The sequence below is a fragment of the Castanea sativa genome, chromosome 1 (genome assembly GCF_040712315.1).
Source record: "Castanea sativa cultivar Marrone di Chiusa Pesio chromosome 1, ASM4071231v1".
In the NCBI taxonomy this organism is placed as follows: domain Eukaryota; kingdom Viridiplantae; phylum Streptophyta; class Magnoliopsida; order Fagales; family Fagaceae; genus Castanea; species Castanea sativa.
The window spans coordinates 40,438,181-40,455,961 of NC_134013.1; the positions used below are offsets into that span (position 1 = coordinate 40,438,181).

The following is a 17,781-nucleotide window of genomic DNA, read 5'->3' on the forward strand; positions in this document are numbered from 1 at the left end:
TATCTTCTTTGTGGCCTTTGCATGCTATTGGATAAAATTCAATCATGTTGTACAATGAATCAATGATCAATATTTCAACCACACGATTGAGTGTAGTAGGCCGGGAAATATAACATATAACCTCATCTCCGCAAGATACTCACCGCAAGATACTATGTTCAAGAATTAGTATATCTTCATTGAAAATGTTCAGGTTTAAATTTTCATTTTCTCAATTATCGAATTATTTATAATAAACAAAACCTTAAGAATCCATACTTAAATTTTACACTCTAAGTTGTTAGATGCTATTATATTTTCAATGATTGGATTTTTCATAAAATATTCATCTTTTTGTTTGATATAAAAGATAGTTTTCCTTCAGGTACAATTATTTACTGTATTTCTTGTACTAGTACTACACCTCCATCTCACATAAAGATGGACGTGCATAAGACCACATTCATGTGAAAAGAAGCTATAATGTACAAAATAATTTCTTTCAACTCATTATGTGATGCCCCATTTGATTGATTGTGTGATGTTTGTGGGTATGTGATGAGTCCCACTTCAGGTATTTACAGGGTTGAACTGAGTTTTATTAACAACTGCAAAGAGTGTCAATTGTGACTAGTCTTTTTGAGGTATAGCGCAGATATAGGTAGCGTTTTTTCTTGGGTCGTTACATATGGTATCAGAACCGGTCCGATAACCTCGTGTGGGCTCGGAGTCACTACCCCACAAAGTGAACCCTATCGAGGACATTAGGGATTTAAGTGGGGGAGATTGTGATGCCCCAATTTGATTGATTGTGTGATGTGTGTGGATGTGTGATGAATTCTACATTGGATATTTACTAGGTAGATTTGGGCTTTATTAACAACTACAAAGACTTTCAATTGTGACTAGTCCTTTTGAGGTATAGTGCAAATGTGACTAGCACTTTTCTTTGGATCGTTACACATTATGTCGTAGTTCATATAATTATTCATATTTGTTAAATCAGACGGCTTATTAAACTTCTTAAACAAATTAAATGACTGATTATGAAAACAAAATCATATATATGAATGACCCAAGGGAAATCTTGAAACTTAACAAGGTCAAAATAAAAATAATTCTAAATTTTAAAAATAAATAATAATAAAATGTTTTGCCAAAAGTGTATTTAAGTCTTCTTATTTGTTATTTGTAATCATAATACCCATGCCTTGCCGATTTACACCCCATCTGAATAAGCACACCATCACTAATTGATTTATAATAAAGGTAAATCAATTAACAACTCGGCTGCTCATGTATTGGCTAGAGAGGCAAAGAATGTGAATGAATGTGTAATCTGGGTTGAGGATTCCCCACCTTGTATTGAGAACCAACTTATGAGTGATGTAATTGCAACGGAGTTTAGTCCTCATCAATGAAAGTTCTGATACAAATTGACAATCAAAAATAATAATAATAATAATAAAGGTAAAAGATTCGAGCTGATTATAATACCCATGTCTTTCTGAAGTACTTTTTCTTTCTTTCTTTCTATTTTTTTATTATTTTTCATGGGACCTTGCTTAGGTACTTGGTTCAATATATATATATATCCTTTGGATGTGCACCAGCACTACTCAACAAGAAAAGAACTTCGGGAGATTAAGAACAACACCCACGTTCACTCGTTATAAGTTATCACCCAACTTTTTTTTAAGTGGTCCACAACTATCTTTTGCTCTGAACATTCACACTTTTTTTTGTCATGAAACATGGGCTTTTTATTAGAGAATGATCGTAAAAATAAAATAAAATTTAAGGGAACAATTATTATTTCTTGTGGGCTGTGGCTCCCAGACTAGTAAAGAGTTTAATCATTACGGCGTTCTGAAATTATAGAATATCTATATAAAGTAATAAAAAAAAAAAAAGATTTCTCTAATAGATTTAGACTTTAAAACTAACTAGTCGCTAACTCGTGCGATACACGGGAAAGCTATCGAATATGTAGTTTTAAAAACTTTTCATTAAACTCCCTACCACAAAGATATAAATTTATCAGAACACAAACTTTTAGGATGAAAACATAGATAACAATATTTAATGGATTGAGTAATAGCACGGGCTTTCAAAAGAAAACAATATGATTTAAAAAGTCGAAAATTTTAGTATAGGCAAGAGCAAGTACAATTGTTAAGGAAGGATTAAAGGTCCTATAAGAAACATTTTTTCCAATATTTGAGCTCAATGGTAGAGTACAAAGATGGCGACCTGTTACACAAAATTCTTCTCATTATAATCAACAATCCTAAAGTGAATATTCAATCCAAAAATATGTAACCAATGTTACATATTGATTTGTTGTACGGGGCAAAGATTAGAACAAACATATTCTTATAACCATGCCCATATACCTTCTAAGTTCTAACTATTATGCTAAGGATCCAAACAATATTAGTAACCGAAAATGTATCATAATCTAGCATACTGATTTAAAAGTTACAATTTCAAACACAACCTTGCTAAGAAAATTCCACTGGCATTCAAATATCACTTAGTTTAAGTAAAACTATAAAAGTAATAAAACTAACCTTTGGAATAGAGGGCTAAAGCGTATCTTTTGAATCTAGAACATTTCTTCCTTTAAAAGATGCCTGAATTGTGAATGGTTTTTCTATAAATTATTCACACTTTAAAATAATAATGTTAAATTTAGTATGAACAGTCAAGTATGAACAGACAAACAATTAAGCAAATTTCAAAACCAAATATAAATATATTAACATAAAATACAGAACACTATTATAGATTTCATATTATATAATATTTACTTTTTTTGATAATCTTATATAATATTTACTTTGCATGACACATAGATGATTGATTCACCCATTACTCAACAACACAACACTACACGGTAAAGAAATTATAAACACAAGATTTACTTTTTCTTTTATTGAAAATCGGCAGACCCACAAATAAAACTCAACCTTGTTTAAATTACTAAAGTATAGCAAATCAGCAATACAGTTGTACAACACACAGTTTAACAAAAGCAGTAAACAAAGTTCATAGTTTAGTATTAGTATAACTCTTAAGTGTTCACAGGTTAAACCGACAGACACAGAGAGAGAGAGAGAGAGAGAGAGATACTACTGGTACTGTGATGAAACCTAGAGTCGATGGACAACCACAGATTCGCGACAAGGCAATTGGTGGCATGATGGCTTAAGTACTGAGATGGGAGATAGGACTGCATAAAGAAGAAGAAAAAGGAGATGAAGTGCGTTTGTGAGTTTGATTGGGAGCATTATGACGGTATAACGATACTTACTTTTGGGTAGCGAATGTCTCTGGCACTCTGCACATATTATTGGGTGTGCAAATTGTAACGGTGTCTAGAGCCGATGGTGGTCAGTTCTTGAAGAAAAGGTTTAGGGTTTTATCGCAAGGCTAGAGATGAGAAGGCTTTCACTAATATAAGCAAGGCCGAAAATAAGAAATAAATACTGCCACACGCTTAATCAAACGTAAAGTGTTTGTTTTATACTTGGTAACTACTCCCCTAAAAGTCAGAACCGTGTGTCTCTAAATTAAAAAGAATTAAAAAAAAAAAAGGTGACATGGAAAATTGTGGAGCTAGCAGAGGCTTCGGTTATATATATATATATAAAACTGACGTTTGATTGTTCATTTCAATTTCTCTAGTGAGTTTAAGGTCGGTTTCTGTTTGGAGAATGAACGTTTTGGGAGGTGGAATTATTCCGTTCATTCCAAATATTATACATTCATCTTTATATAAAGTAAATCCAATGTGAGTTTCTCAACAACAACAACAACAACAAAAAGTGGATCCAATGTATGAATGTCACACATGAGACTCATATTTATATGAGAAAATGGTATATGCACTGAATGCATCAAATAATTTTTCCAAAGATGGTTACCCGTATCGAGGTATTTATTATTATTATTTAAAAAGAAAAAAAGATTAATGCCTCCTTTCAAGGTTAAATTAATGTGTTTTTTTTTTTAAAAAAATATATATAATAGTTGGAAGTAGGAAGAGGGAAAATTTGAACCTTTAACGTCTTTGTTAGAAAAACCAAAAGAAGTCAATTGAATTATTATACTCTTAACCTTATACTTCATCGATTACCAATTTACCATACAAGATAATGTTTTCTTTTCGAATTTATGGGTGGTATTGCAGCTAGAATAATCATTTATCCTTTCCAAAGTGCAATGGTCCATTTTTGTCTCTTAAACGTCTTAACTTGATTACATGACCTATTTATTAACCGAGACATGTTAGGTCGTGTTGATCATAACATAACTTGTTTATTAAACAAGTTATACAAATAGTGTCGTGTCAACTTATTTAATAAACAAGTCATGTCCGGGTCGAGGGATCTTGTCAAGATTAATAGACAAAGTAATTTTTTCTATCAAACTTAAACACTAACATTAGAATCACGAGACCACTTGTGTACAACTAGTTTATTAGCTGGTGTTTTATTATGATTTTGGTCCCTAAACATTTACATTATGTGTTGGTCCTTAGTGTCTTAAATGTGCCAATTTTTTGTATTTTTTTATATATTTTATTTTAATGTTTTTTCCTGGTCAAGTCATGATTGGCCATATTTTATACTTATAAAACAAACAAGATTGGGTGGGACAGTAACTGACCTTTAGTTCATTTGATCAATTACAAGTAGAGGAAGTGTAAGCTCCCAAACCTTTCCTTTTCTGGTGATCATTGTGATGAACAAACATTACTGCCGGCTCAAGTAGTTTAGTAAATTTCGTATTCAGGTGTCAGTATGAAAGATGGAAAATATCCCCATGGTGAGAAGGTAGCTTAGTCTTTGCAATTCATCTATCTCTTTTGGCACGAAATTGTAAATCCTTCTTTCTCCGCTTAGACCTAAACCAGTCAGCTACTAGAGAGAGGCATGATGAATCAACACCTCCTACTAAAGGATATTTAACCACCAATGCAATCCTGAAATCTTCTCTCAAAAGTCTTGAACTGGCATTTGAAGCTTAAGAGAGAATGATGGTACTCTACCTTGTATACCCACAAGGGGCAAAGAGTCGGGGAATGAAGTAGGTGGACAAAGCTTGGGGTTATATATATATGGGAAATTACACTTTATCCCTCTTAAATTATGACCACTTTTACATTTACCCCTCTAAACTATAATTCATTTTACACTTACCTCCCTAAATTATGACTCATTTTACACTTGCCCCTCTAAACTATGAGAATGCACACTTAATTTCCTAAACTATTGTTGTGTTCTTTAGGTTTGTGAATCTTTTATATATAGTTTTCTCTGTCGCTAGTGAAAGTTTGGGTTCCCTAACTTCTCCTAGGTTGAGAAAGAGCCGGTCCCTTCCTTTTGAAGGCTAGTCAGTCCCTATTAGCCACCATTTGGTTGCTATAGGCTAGTGGGGTTTTTTTCTTGTAAGAGTTTTGGGAAACACTTTATTTTCTTTTGACTTATGGAGGAGATTACTGCGGGGTGGAATTAGATGTCTCTGCAGGGATCGGAGGAGGACAAGTTTGATCTCCGATCTGATATGGGGTCAAAGGAATTCATCCTGCCTGCAAAGTTTCACACAAAACGGGTCCTTAATGTTGATGCTGTAGCTCGTAATTCTCTCAACTATGGCGTACTCGGAATGGATTTAAGATTAAGGATCAAGGCAAACATATTGTCCTCTTTATCTTCGAAAACAAGTTTGATTGTGACAACAAATTTTCTTCTCAGCCCTGGAGTTTCGATAAATTTTTGGTGGTTTTTCAGAGGTACGATAATTAGACGTGGCAAAACAGGCAAGTCGGGTCGAGTTTGGGTCGGGTCAATCAGGTCGCGGGTTAAGTTGGGTCGCAAGTCGGGTCAAGTTGACACGTATTTTTCAAATAAGTTTTATTTTTTATTTTTTTTATAGATGCAATTTGTCAATTGTTTATGAGTTTCTTAATTGTGATTAGATTCTCACTGGTGAAACTGTTACCACTTACCAATTACCACTAAACACTTGATACCCAAATTTGGTGCAACTCTTGTTCCAGCTTTCTAGAAGCTAATCTTGGTATAATCTTCGATCTATTTAAAGTAGGAAGAGAAAATAAAGGTGGCAAGTAAAGAATGACAAACTATAATGGAGTACATAACATATTAAGTAAAGAAGAATAAATAAATATTTTATAAGAATTACACCTCAATCTCGAGCTTCTATACGTTGGTAGATGTGGCAAATCGGGTGGGTCGGGTTCGGGTTGGGTCAATTGGGTTGCGGGTCAAAAATGGTCATTTTTAAACAGGTCAATCGGGTTGCGGGTCAATTGGGTCGGGTGAAAAAATTCTGATCCGTTTTGCCATGTCTAACGATAATAGCACCCACGTTCGAAACTTGGACTATGAGAGAGTCCCTTCCTGGGTGCAAGTATACGACATTCCGATCAGTTTTATGAACAAAACGGTGGCTGAAGGATTATATTCTGGTATTGGTGAAGTATGTCCTTCTGATTTCTCAGTCATGGAAGGGGGTGACCATGTGTGTGTTCGTGTTATTCTAGATATTTCAAAGCCTCTATGTCGCGGACGTAAAATCACTCTTGAAGGTGGAACCACGGGATGGGTTTCTTTCAAGTACGAAAGGTTGCCAAGTATCTATTATTGGTGTTGTTGTTTAACTCACAATGACAAAGATTGTGATCTATGGATTACCAATGAAGGCACGCTCACGGTGGAGGGTTGAAATTATGGGGTGTGGTTACGAGCTCCTTTATCAAATCAAATTAGAAATCCAACATTGTAGTTCTATGTTTCTATCAACAGAAGAAAGATTCAAATGTTTCAAAGGACTCGAGAAGTGAACCTTTTTCGAAACCTCACCAAGCATCCTCACCGGAGAATGGAACTCCGATGAAACCATTGGAAAAGGAAATCCCAGATTCTTTGCTTCCAAATATCTCTAATTCTGTTGCATATCCTATTGTCAGGGATTTGGATGATCTTCTGCCGGGTTTTAGGGGTCAGTTGAATATAAAAAGGAACTTTGCGCATACTTTGTACAAAACTACTGCAGAACTGGAAAAAGGTGATGCAATAGAAGACGTTGATGGAAAGTTGGAGTTGTCACCAAAAAAGGAGTCCGCTACTTCAATAAAGCCACAAGGATATCAAAGTAAAAAGTCCAACTCAGCTCTCAACCACGTGTAAGTCTCCATCACTTATCACTAGGTCAGATAGATTCCCTTTGGTTGACCTCTTCAATACTTTAAACTATCCCACGTGCACCTCACTTCTACCTAAGCCCTCTTGGACCCGCATTAATTGTATCCTTTCTGAACTCGAGGAAAAAGTGGAGGTATTCATAGGAAAAAAGAGGCTTTCACTGCCCAAGAAAAATCAGCAAGGTGTATAAAAAAAACAAAATTGGTTTCTCAAATTGATAAAGACTATGCAGTCATATTGGCGGAGGCTAGTTCCCAGCCCCACCAAGAACAATGAATCTCATCTGTTAGAACTGTCGAGGGCTTGAGAACTAGCAGGTAGTTCAAGAGCTTGGAGAGTTAGTCCGGGCACAAGATCCCTAAGTCATTTTTAGCCGAAACATGATTGGAAGAAGCAAGGCTAAGCAATATTTGTGATTCTCTTCAGTTCGGTCATTATCATGGAGTTTCAAGGATTACTCGTGGGGGTGGCTTAGCTCTCTTTTGGAAGAATGGATTTATTTTAGATGTGGAATCCTCATCCTTGAATCATATAGATGTGGTGATAAATAAAGGAAAGGACAATGCATGGCGTTTCACAGGAATTTATGGAGCACCAAAAACGTATTTGTGATCTGAAACATGGGAGTTGATTTGTGGTTTGCATAGACACGGATCTCTGCCATGGCTGTGTGGAGGCGATTTTAATGAAATTTTGAAATCACATGAAAAGAGTGGTGGCAGACTTAGACCCTATGGTAAGATAAAATAGTTTCAAGGAGTGCAGGTAATGAAGGCCCTTCAATAAGGTGGCTGGGATCTTGCTTCGGGTGGTCATCTAATCCGAGATATTTTATGTATTGTAAACTCCTTTGTGAGTACCTCTTTCTCTCATGTTTGTAGGCAAGCTAACGTGGTAGCTCATGCACTGGCCTAGAGAGCTAGATTTTGTTTTCCTATTTCAGTTTGGTTGGACTCCTATCCAACAGATATTACATCTTTTGTATTAGTTGATTTTCAGCCTTGATTTATTAAAGTTATCAATTTCTTTCTTTCTCAAAAAAAAAAAAAAAAAAAATTCCTAAACTAGTACTCATGGGATGGGGTGCAAAGTGTTACATGAGTAATAGTATAGGAGGGTAAGTGTTACACGGATAATAGTTTAAGGAGGTAAGTGAGCATTTTTATAGTTTAAGGGTGTAAGTGTAAAAAGATGTACAGTTTAGGTAGGGGTAAAATATAAATTTTCATGTATAAAGACAAAAGGGCAAAATAGTATAACCGTCAAAAATAAATTCACAAACGGGCCTGTTTGTTTGTAATATCCGTAAAAAAGAAAGTAAGAAGAAGAGGGCGGAGTGCGTGTGGAGCCCGGCCCATTGTGGAAAAGAAAGTTCGGGAAGCAAACAACAGAGTAGTGGTGGGAGATTATTACGTGAACCACGACACTACTCTGCCCAATCGAATCAAAGTAACCCCTCACCCTCACTCCAGCTCCAACTCTAACACACTCTGTTTATGAACGCCACGCGAGTACGCAACCCCACCGTTTTTAATATACTCTCCAAAGACCAAACAAACAAAAAATAAAAATCAGGTACTATATAATAAACAAAACAAAGGCCTTATCTGACTGACTCTCTCTCTCTCTCTCTCTCTCTCTCACTTCCCAGACGACAAACACACACACATATAGACATTCTAGTTCTACAGAAATTTCCACAAACGCAAAGAGTGCAAGCTGAGAGAGAGTAAGAGACATGGTGAGGATAATACCCATGGCGTCAACCATTGGACCTTCTCTATCCTCCTTCAAATTCGCTTCTGCTTCTCCTCGCCTCTTCTCCTTTTCTCTCTCTTCTTCTTCTTCTTCTTCTTCTTCTTCTTGCACCATCCCCTCTCGCCGTCTCTCTCTTTTGCATCTTGGTAGCGGTGAGTCAAACCCTCTTTTTCCTTATCTCTGTCAACAACTTTCAATGCAATTTGGGGCTTTTTTTTTTTTTTGGGTGATGTATTTTTGGATGTTTTGTTTGTTTTTGTTCTATATGATAATAAACAGAATTCTCATGCTCAATTACATCCATAGGATTTGATTGCTTGAGATAAACATAGTTTGTCATTGTGAGAGCTCATAACTCAGGCATTGATACATTGCCAATGTACAATAGTAGTCTGGTATTAGAAATTCTTGTCACTCTCAATGCTAATGAACAATTTCAATTGCGTTGGTTTCATTTAATTTAGCTATTTTTAATAATTGAACATAGATTTTGGGGTTGCATCTCTATCAATTTCATGTAGTGCCCGTTTATTAAGGCGCACTTAGTATATTTTTTTTAACTTCGCTTTTGTTTAGGTGTACAGCTTTTCCAAAACAACCCCATTTTCAAGAAGCTGAAAAATAAGTTATACCAAAAAAGCACTTAAGCTAATGAGCTTTCAAACAACCCGTGACCTCAAAATTCATTCTTTCTTATGTGAGGAGGAAGTGCCATTTGAGCCAAAACTCAAGCGCGAACTCTTTTAAAAGCTATGTTTGGCATTAGAAGCTCATGATGTGTTTTGATTGTGACTGTGGTAGGTATTTAAGAATTGGGAACTCTAGATTATAATGCGAATGAGTTGTCACCCCTTTTTCTCGTCATTATTGTGGTTGAAGCGATTGTATCATCTTTTACATGATATGGGTTTTCTATTTAAAATAAATTTTCATGGCTTACTCCTCTTACCTTAAAAAACCATGGGTCTCAAATCATGCTATGGCATAGGAAACACTAGTATATTGATTGTATTGGACTGTTTCAGAAATTCAGACAAAATTAATGATTTTGAATTGTTATCCAGCTGTTCCACAGTCACATTTCTTTGGTCTGAGAGCTGCTAAGCTTTTGAGAAGAGAGGCTAATGGCATGGGGGTGACAGCAGCTGGAAATGCAGCCCAAGCAAGCACAACTGCTACCCAGGAGAATGTCCTAGAGTGGGTCAAGAAAGATAAGCGAAGGATGCTCCATGTTGTTTACCGTGTTGGAGACTTGGACAGGACCATAAAGTATGCTTTTTCAGTATAATGTGAATTTCTCTTCTCATATTATATATCATCTATTCTTTTAAACAAATACATTGAGAGGGAACCTAGGATTAAGTAAAATTTCTGGTGATTGCAGATTCTACACGGAGTGCCTCGGAATGAAGCTGCTGAGAAAACGTGACATACCAGAGGAGAGATACACAAACGCCTTTCTTGGATATGGACCTGAAGATTCTCACTTTGTTATTGAACTCACTTATAGTAGGCCATCTAACTAGTACTTAGTTTTGTTGATCTTTATGAACAATGAATCTTCTTGTCGGCCTTTCATGAAATACTAAAATAGTGACATAAGGACCATACTTGGTCCTTTCATGAAGTTTTTTGTAAACATTTCTGTGCTATCAGTATATTTTTTTGATATTCATTTTGATTGACTAATGCTTCCAGATTATGGAGTTGACAAGTATGATATTGGAACTGGGTTTGGCCACTTTGGTATTGCTGTTGAAGATGTGAGTTCCTGTTCTTAAAAAAGTTTTCATATCTTCTTCCTTTAATCATATGGTAGATAATATTCTTCTCATCCTGTTGTATGTGAGCTCGTTACAATTGCACTTTAGTCACATATGCTAGACTGTTCTCTAGATTGTTGTTTCTTAAGAGACATGTGCTGGAGTTTTATCTTTGTGGTCTCTGATTAGGTTGCCAAGACAGTGGAACTTGTAAAGGCTAAGGGTGGAAAAGTAACCCGAGAACCTGGTCCTGTCAAAGGTGGCAGTACGGTGATTGCATTTGTTGAGGACCCTGATGGTTACAAGTTTGAACTTTTGGAGAGAGGGCCTACTCCTGAGCCCTTGTGTCAAGTAATGCTCCGTGTAGGTGACCTTGATCGTTCCATAAATTTTTATGAGAAGGTGAGTTTTGCTGTGCAAGATTGGGCAATGTGTAGTCCCCATTGCTAAGCTACCTTTTTTTATTTTTTTTATTTCAAATATTATTTATGAAGTTCTCAATCTGTATCTCCTTAAATTATGTAGGCCTTTGGCTTGGAACTTCTTCGCAAACGAGACAATCCGGAGTACAAGGTATCTATATCTTGACATGATGGTTCAATGTATTGACCTATATATATATATATATATATATATATATATTTATGTATGTATGTATATATTGTTTTTAATGTCTTTCATAACTGATAAAGATTGTTAAAAGATATTTCCAAAGAAAAAAAGGATCCCATTTTTGGGAGTTATGGTTGGTTGGTGTGTTTATTTCTACCTTACTGACTTAATTTTCTTTGGTTTTCATCTAGTATACAATAGCTATGATGGGTTATGGCCCTGAAGATAAAAATGTTGTTCTGGAATTGACATACAACTATGGGGTCACCGAATATGACAAGGGAAATGCTTATGCTCAGGTAGAAACCATAACACCCCCCCCCCCTCCCTAAAAAAAGGGGGTTTTTCTTCCCCTCAAATTTGTCATTAAGGTTTCGCTGTTGGACACATGGTATTGAATATTGTTTTGCTTGTTATTGTCAATGCTATAAAGTCTGGTATCATATATAGTTTGTTGGGCTTGGGGACTGATTTCTTATATTTTTGCAGATCGCAATAGGCACAGATGACGTTTATAAAACTGCAGAAGCTATTAAGCTGTCTGGGGGCAAGATTACCCGGGAACCTGGACCATTACCAGGTATCAACACCAAGATCACTGCATGCTTGGATCCTGATGGTTGGAAGACGGTATGGCTTGTAAAGACATTATGTTTTTCTGATTATGTCAGGGGAATTTTTTTTTTTCTTTTTTTCATCAGTGTTTTGCATATATTTTTGATAAGTAGCCTAAGTACATGGGAAGTATGCCAAAGCTATTCAAAAAACTAGGACCAAAAATTCCAAATGTCTATGAATTCCAAAAGAGAAGAATAATTAATATCCCCATTGCTCCTAACCCAATCATAAAGAGATCTAAGGGGGAAAAAAGCTTCAATTGAAGCAACGGGGATTTAATCCCTTCAAAAGACCTAGCATTACATTCCTTCCAAATGCACCACATTAGACAGAGAGGGATGGCATTCTAAACACCTGCATCTTGGTGGCTCTTAAAACCGCCAGCTCTCAACAAGATAGGAGGTCCTTCACTGAGAAAGTATTGACCCAAGAAATTCCAAATAAAGAGAAAACCATAGACCAAAGATCCCGTGCCATATCCACAAAACGTAGAGGATGGTTAATAGTTTCTGCATCCATTTTGCTCATGCAACATAGATCAACAATGATGATCTTTCACTTTTGATGGTTATCCATACTGATAAGTTTACAATGAGCTGTTGTCCACACAAAGAAAGCGAACTTTCTAGAGACTTCATCTTCCAAATAGCTCTCCAAGGAAAAAAACCCCTTATGGTCTCCATGGAGCGATATCACATCAAAAATATGGTTCTTGGATAATACCCAATACATTCTCATTCAAGCCTTGCCCTGAGATATGAGTAAAGAGTGTCTAAGAAAATATGTAATATCCAGTAGTCTTTCAACAGTCTTACATATATAACTTGATTAGCTTTTTGATGTGGTCGCAGTACCTCTCACCTCTGCTAGAATCTTTGAAGAATAGTTCGGAACAAAATATTTAATTAATGGTATAGTTGCTTTAAGAGTACATACATAGGTATATTTACCTAGATGCATGTATGGAAGGGCTCTAGGTTTAGGTCAAGACCACTCAAAAAGTAGACAGCTTGCTAGTTGTTGCTGCTATTGGATTCACTGCTTGGATATCAGCCAAGTTTAGTTGCTGTGCTCAATGTTGGTTGTTATTTTTCATTTTCATATTTGAAATTCTATTTTTTTAACACTGATTTATTGTTTAAACCCTTCTTTATATATGCTTTATAAGACTCAATACTACACCACAGGCATGAAGATTTTTGTAGCTGTAGCCTTTATGGTTATAACTTATAAATGAGTCATAATTTCAAGAGAAGTCTTAGCGAAGAAGTGCTCATCTTAGTGAAGAAGTGAGGATTGACTTAGTATAAGGTATTAGGAATGTTCCTTTAGGTCAATGTTGGGGGGTGATAGAAAACTGCAAGAGAAAGAAATGGCTCATCCAAGCATGCTAACAATGATTACAAACACGCGCACACAAAAAAGCAAAGTAAAATCTTGAAGTACAAAATCTTATTATTAATTAATTTGGTCATCTCCTTTTTCTGGTCAGAGAAATCAATCAGGATGCTTTCTTTTCTGATCTTACTTCTATGATTCAATTAGTTTGATACTTAATTCATTTGTCCTATTTTGCAGGTTTTTGTAGATAATGTTGATTTTCTAAAGGAGTTGGAGTAAGGTTTAGGAAAATATCTTGCCATGCTTGTGACAATGACTTCCAAATCTCCGGCCTAAACGATTCTTGGAAGTCGTGAGAGTGTATCAAATCCATTTTGTAGATAAGCTTATAATCATTCCCACAAATGATTGTTGTAACAGATATATTCCCATTAGTTTCACAGCTTTGTAGTTTGAGACAAAAATTATCTGTTTAATTAGTATTTTTCTTCATATATTTCACATGAAAAAGAATTTCCTTGCAAATTACCGATGTATGATTTGGCCACCATTTCAAACAAGCTGATCATAAGCAAAATAGATTCCGAGCTATGCATTGTTTTTCGCTCAAGAAGTTTGGTGGAACTTGTATCATTTTGGCTTTTGGCTGGTGGTTAAATTGTGAAGATCTTTAGTTTATTTACTTATTTATTGAAAGTCATTTTTGTTATATGTCTAGGAAAAAAAAAAATATATATTATAACAGGTAAAGCTGAGAGAAAAATTAATTAGATTTCAAATTTAAGTTCAATTAGAGCTTAAATTTGCGTCATGCGTCTAATCTAATCTAAATTTTAAATTTTTGTGCTAAGTGAGTTAATTTAAGGGGAAATTACACTTTACTTACATGTGGTTTGTCCAATAAACACTTTGTTTACCTGTGGTTTAAAAATTGGCACTTTCCTTACTTGAGGTTAGTTTTGTTTGTCTTCCATTACCCACCTCTGTTAAAAATAGAGGTAAATTTGTATTTTTGCTACTATTTTATGTCTCTTTCCTCTAAAAACATAAAAAAACTAAAAAACAAAGGGAAAAGATCTAAAAGCTAAGTTTTGTAAAAATTAAAACCTAACTTTTACTCTTTTTTTTTTTTTTTTTCATATATTAACTTTTGATACATGATATGACTTCCTACTATTGATACATATTACCAAGTAGATGGGATCCTTGGTCAGCCTCGAATCGTCCAATACGTCCCCACCCCAACAACTTCATCCAACGGCAATGAGGAAACGATGATCAAGTGGGCCAAAGAGAAACTACTGGTGATTGATCCCATCAAACCGTGTTTGATCAATAAGATTATTGATAATAACATAGGCATGAAGTCATACATGGGGAAACTCATATTGTTGCCAATCACAGATGATGGCAAAAATGGGTGCAAGATCGAGTGGTCCTTTGTCTGTGATCTAATTGAAGGTTTGAGATTTGAAGATTTTCTCCCTTATATTGAGACTGGTCTCCAGTCCATGGCAAAGAAAATAGAAGATGCCCTCCTATCTACTAGGTGCAATCTAAAAGTTAGTACATAAAAAGAGGGGAAGGTTTTAAAATAGAAGATCTAAAAGTTGATACATAAAAAAGAAGATATAAAAGATAAGTTTTAATTTTTACAAAACTTAGCTTTTACATCTTCTTTTTCCTTGATTTTTTTTTATTTAGTTTTTTATGTTTTTAGAGGAGAGAGACATAAAATGGTTACAAAAATACAAATTTACCTCTATTTTTAACCGAGGAGGGTAACAGGAGACAAACTGAGCTAACTTCAAGTGAGTAAAGTGCCAATTTTTAAACCACAGGTAGGCAAAGTGTTTTTTAGGCAAACCATAGGTGGACAAAGTGTAATTTCTCCTTGTTGAGGGCCAAAATTTCACAAGAAAGCTCATGCCATGAAAAGTAAGGAAAGACCATGGGCCTTAACAAAAGAAAGCCCAATTCATGAAGCTAAGAAGGACCATGAAGGCCCAAAATCTCAAAAAGAAGAAAAAAGAAAGAAATAATAATAATAAAAAAGAAAAAAAGAAGAGGATCTCGGGCAAGGATCTTGGGCAGACCAGAGGACATGCAGCAAGGATCTCGGTCAGGCCAAATGATATGCAACCAGAAGAATCAATATCAAGGCCTTATGTATGTTCAGATTTCCAGTAAAAAAACAAGCCATTAAAAATCCAGCAAAAAAGACCAGGTATTGTCTTTGTAACCCATGGTCCAAGCCCACGAGATCCTGAGTGGATAGTAAGAGAGGAATGGTTTGGTCGGTAGGGGAGTGATTTCTGGTGAAAGGAGGATCCCGAAACTTTCCCTTGGTTCATATATTTGCTTGGAATGCATGAAACAATGAAAAACTCAGTTCTCCCATGTGCATGACACCTCCCCATAATTTCCTCTCAATTGTCATTTTCAACAAAGCTGTCACAGTACACCGAGTAGCCCACCCATTCCATTTAACTTTCCAAGAAGGAATCTTTCATTTATAGCTAAAGCCAAATGCCCATTTTGAGTTATAATTGCCTAAATAAGCTAAACTTCTGTCCAATGCACATTTTCAGGTCACAGAGGACATAGTTTTACTCAGCAGACCTGTGACGTCCTCTCTTGGGGTACCAGACCAGGTCTGCTGTAAAAAGGACACAAGGCATAGCAAAAAGGGGAGATTCGGATGGGAGAAAAATGAGGATTTAGGGAAAGAGTTCAGAGGTTCAAAACACATTTTCTTAGAGCTTTAAAAGCCCAGCAAGGAAGAGAAAGAAATAAACAAAAATAAGAGAGCCAAGGTGGAGGAATTTGTCCCATATCCTTGAGATTATTCAAAATACCACTTAGCCTCCAAAGAAACATATACCAAAACATGCACACATCAGATATCACTCTCTCCCACAAAAATCCTCCTCACCTAATTATCTTGGAAGGCAATGCCCAAGCAAAGCCACTTGGACTTGAGTTCCAAATCCTACAAGTCTTGTGCAAAAGCACTATGTCTGTGAGAATTGGGGCCAAGATCCTCGTGGTTGAATCAATCTCATGAAATTCATTTATATAAATGTTTATGTATTAAAATGTATGTTCTAACCTAAGAAACTAATAATTATTTGAAAATATGTGTATTGTATAGTGTATTTTTATGCAGGACCTATAGAAGTAAAGGGAAAGGAAAAAAAACTCCATTGCATAATAAGCATGGAGAAAATCGTATAGATCAGAGAATTAGCGTTCTGGGATTACAGGCTTTATACGCCAGGGATACCACGATCAATACGTCCGGGGTACCATGACAATACGTCCGAGGTACCAAGTAAAGAAACTCTTTTAAGTGTTCATACAGTAAAAGGCATGGAGAAAGATCATATTGCATAATAAGCATGGAGAAAGATCGTATTGCATAATAAGCATGGAGAAAGATTGTATAGTTTAGAGAATTAGTATTCTAGGTTCTTATAGGCCTAATACCCTTGGGAACCACAACGTCACGTCCGGGGTACCACGACAGTACGCCCGGGGTACCACGATAGTACGCCCGGGGTACCAAGTGAAGGAACTCTTTTAAATGTTTATACAATAAAAGATAAGCCCAAAATACTCTATTTCAACATCCTTCTCATTGTGAATATTATGAATACTTATTTTGTAAAAGTAAAGGGTCATTTTATGGAACTAAAACACTTATAATGGTATTTTATTGCTTAGGAGGAATCACATTTTTTGCCTTGAGGAGATTTATGTGACTTGCGCACAACTTGGTTCGTAATCAGCCCCCATTTAGCTGCGGTGAACCAAGCCCAGTCCACCGAACAACAAGTAGAGCGCTCGAGATCCTTATTTCTACGTGGGCTTGGGTACTGTCCAAAAAAGGACCCTCACATTTTGGCGACTCTATTGAGGACTAGGAAAAAGGATAGGGAAGAAGCAGTCCCTTCGCAAGCATGGCTCCAAAGCTAGGAAACACCAAGAGGAAGGAAAGTTTTTCTTAAAGCGTGGGTTCCTCCAAAGAGCATCCCATCAACAGACTCTGTATGGAATTTTGGGGAACTTCCCAATACAAGGTTAGTGAAATGGACAAGTTCCTTGGCTCCGCCCATGGATTTAGCAAAATGAAGTAGTTCCATAATTCTAGCAAAGTCTAGGAGATCCTTGACTCTAGGAAAGTAAAGCTTGGGAGATCCTTGATCCCAACAAATCTGAGGAGATCCTTTATTCCAACAAAGCTGAGGAGATCCTTTATTCCAGCAAAGCTGAGTACACCCTCAATTCCAGTAAAGCCTGGGAGATCCTTAATTCCAACAAAGCTGAGGAGATCCTTTATTTCAAAAAGGTTGGGTACATCCTTAATTCCAGCAAAGTCTAGGAAATCCTTGACTCTAGGATAGTAAAGCCTGGGAGATCCTTGATCCCAACAAAGCTGAGGAGATCCTTTATTCCAACAAAACTGAGGAGAT

At 36.0% G+C, this 17,781-nt stretch overlaps 1 protein-coding gene across 1 annotated transcript; it reads left to right on the plus strand.

The window, feature by feature from the left end:
* The first annotated feature begins 8,654 nt into the window (after window positions 1-8,654).
* LOC142621537 (putative lactoylglutathione lyase, chloroplastic) lies at window positions 8,655-13,916 on the plus strand. The gene is made up of 9 exons (XM_075794817.1): window positions 8,655-9,124; window positions 10,037-10,241; window positions 10,357-10,481; window positions 10,671-10,735; window positions 10,925-11,137; window positions 11,261-11,308; window positions 11,539-11,646; window positions 11,837-11,977; window positions 13,544-13,916. The coding sequence occupies exons 1-9, from the start codon at window positions 8,953-8,955 to the stop codon at window positions 13,583-13,585; spliced, it is 1,119 nt and encodes a 372-aa protein (XP_075650932.1). The 5' UTR covers window positions 8,655-8,952; the 3' UTR covers window positions 13,586-13,916.
* Window positions 13,917-17,781: the final 3,865 nt, after the last annotated feature.

Bases quoted from the DNA above. Each gene is read 5' to 3' on its own strand.
- LOC142621537 (XM_075794817.1), top strand. From the start codon at position 8,953: ATGGTGAGGATAATACCCATGGCGTCAACCATTGGACCTTCTCTATCC. The intron at 9,125-10,036 runs GTGAGTCAAACC...ATTGTTATCCAG, and splicing joins TCTTTTGCATCTTGGTAGCG to CTGTTCCACAGTCACATTTC. The intron at 11,138-11,260 runs GTGAGTTTTGCT...TAAATTATGTAG, and splicing joins CCATAAATTTTTATGAGAAG to GCCTTTGGCTTGGAACTTCT.